This window comes from Pinus tabuliformis, chromosome 6 (genome assembly GCF_031772625.1).
Source record: "Pinus tabuliformis cultivar Carrire ecotype Pingquan chromosome 6, CPIR1, whole genome shotgun sequence".
NCBI classification, from domain to species: Eukaryota; Viridiplantae; Streptophyta; class Pinopsida; order Pinales; family Pinaceae; genus Pinus; species Pinus tabuliformis.
Genome location: NC_142292.1, coordinates 1,306,122,524 through 1,306,124,829, shown reverse-complemented (window position 1 = coordinate 1,306,124,829; position 2,306 = coordinate 1,306,122,524). Strand labels below are relative to the sequence as shown.

At 38.8% G+C, this 2,306-nt stretch overlaps 1 protein-coding gene across 1 annotated transcript; it reads right to left on the bottom strand.

The window, feature by feature from the left end:
• Window positions 1–398: 398 nt before the first annotated feature.
• On the bottom strand, window positions 399–1,538 carry LOC149263411 (uncharacterized). The gene has a single exon (XM_089388150.1). It carries the CDS (start codon window positions 1,536–1,538, stop codon window positions 399–401), a length of 1,140 nt encoding a protein of 379 aa, XP_089244276.1.
• Window positions 1,539–2,306: the final 768 nt, after the last annotated feature.

Here is a 2,306-nt window from a genome sequence, read left to right as displayed (position 1 = left end):
ATGGTTGAATTTCATATTGAGATAATCTTCCTCACAATGTGACGTTGCACCATGGTTGACCATGATTTATTTTCATATGGATACAATCTTTGTCAAAATCCAACATTGCACCATGGTTGATTTTCATATTGAGAAAAGCTTTGTCACAATGTGATGTTGGACCATGGTTGACCATTCTTATAAACCAAGGTGATTTATATTAGACCCGAGGATTAATATTGTTAATCCTATAAATAATATTAAACCCTTGGAATAAGAATCCTTAGATTAGTAAACTCAAGGGGTTGATATTATTTTTTTTTTAACTGAAATGGTTGTGTTTTATTGAAAATTCTAGGTTGGGAAAAGCCTAATCAACCAAATTACAATTCATGGGTTTACATGAGCACCTCTCCCAGTTAAGGGATGATTGCCATTTTCAAAGCTCCTGCGTTTATGCTGATCATTCCACTTTGCTGAGTGCAGCCTGTGTTTGCCAATCTGTCCGCCTCCTTGTTTAAATCTCTGAGGATATGAAATGTTTGCACCGAGGAGAAGTCCTTCAGAATTCTGTTCACTCTTGAGAGCTGTTTATTTAACAGAGGATCCTTTAACCATTCCTTGCTTCTTAATGCCTTTATCAGCAATTCTGAGTCCCCAAAAATGATGATTTCTCTTTGGTTTTCTTTTCTGGCTAATTGGCAGGCTTTTAAGAGACCAAGAATTTCTGCCTGGTTGTTGGTTTTCGTTCCTAGTCCCCAACTGAAATCTTCTTTTTCTCCACTCGGATAGTAAATTACCCCTCCTACTCCTGATGTGCCTGGATTGCCTTTTGAAGCGCCGTCAAAGAAGATAGTGCACTTGCCCTGGGATTTCCACCACTGCTGAAATTTATCCTCGGGTTCTCGGATCTGCCATCTTTCCTTGTGGGTTGGCCGAGTGATTGCTGATGGTCTGGTAATGAATGAGAAACTGTCCAGCCAGGCCTTTTCCTCTGTTCGAAGGGAATTGTCATCTTTGACTGAAGAATAGTTCAGGGTTTCAAGAAGGAGTTTCTTTGCCTGTTCTGCCACTTTTTCTACTGATATTTCATTTTGGTTGAATATGATTTCGTTCCGGGCAAGCCAGAGCTTCCAACATATGTATTTTGGAGCAGCAATCCATATCTTGTACCATATAGATTTGCCAGCAATATTATGTGGGTAATTGGCTTTCCAAGTGGTGAAAATTTCTACTATCGTACAGTGAGCTAAGGGTCTCACATTTAATCCAGTCAGAAAAATATTCCAGGCCTTCTTGGCATACTCACAATTAATAAACAAGTGATCTGTAGTTTCCAGAGCATTTTTGCATAGAACACATCGGTGGGGACCTGCTATGTTTCTCTTGCATAGGTTTTCTCCGGTCAAGATTTTGTTATGGAACAGAGTCCAAAAGAAAAAGTTGATCTTAGGAATGCTAAAACTGTCCCATACCTGCTTCCATACTTCTTTTGAATGAGGCGAGTTCTTTTTGCTTTGCATTTGTAGATATCCTTGCCTTGCTGTGTACACACCCATCTTCCCCCATTCCTAGGTGTCTTCTTCATCTCTATGAACTGGATCGAAGTCTGTAATCGCCTTTTTAAGGGCGTGTAGCTATGTGGTGAGTTGCGCTAGTGCCTTGGGGAAATTCCAGCATTGCCACTCTCCTCTTTTATCCCATCCGGCAATGTCTTCAATCTTGCGGATTCCTTTTGACTGTAGCCATAATCTTATCTCTGCAATTTCACTATTTTCTTTGAGGGGAGGGTGTCCCATGACTCTGTCTTTCCATAACAGAGTGTTCTTGTTGTTCCCAGGAATTTTGTACAGGTGAGTTTTGAAGAATTCGATACCTTTATTGCATAACTTCCAGGCTTCCGTTCCTTTACGGGCTTTCTTCGGAATGAAGGTTCTGATTAACTGTTGATTGAAATATTTGTGTTTTAATATTAGGCTGACAAGGGGGTTGATATTATAAACCAAAGGGAATAATAGTAAAAACCCAAGGGAATAATATTATACCTAAGGGATAAATGTTATAAACCCAAGGTATATAAACTCTAAGATAAATAATATAAACCCAAAAATAAAAATGGTTGACCATTGTTTACCATGCTTGATTTTCATATTGAGACACTCTTTGTCACAATGTAGTGGACCATGGTTGACCATAGTAGACCATGGTTGATTTTTATATTCTGAAAATATTTGTCACATTGTGACATTGGACCATGGTTGACCATTGTTGGCCATGATTATAAACCCAAGCGATTTATATTAACCCAATAACTAATATTATAAGCC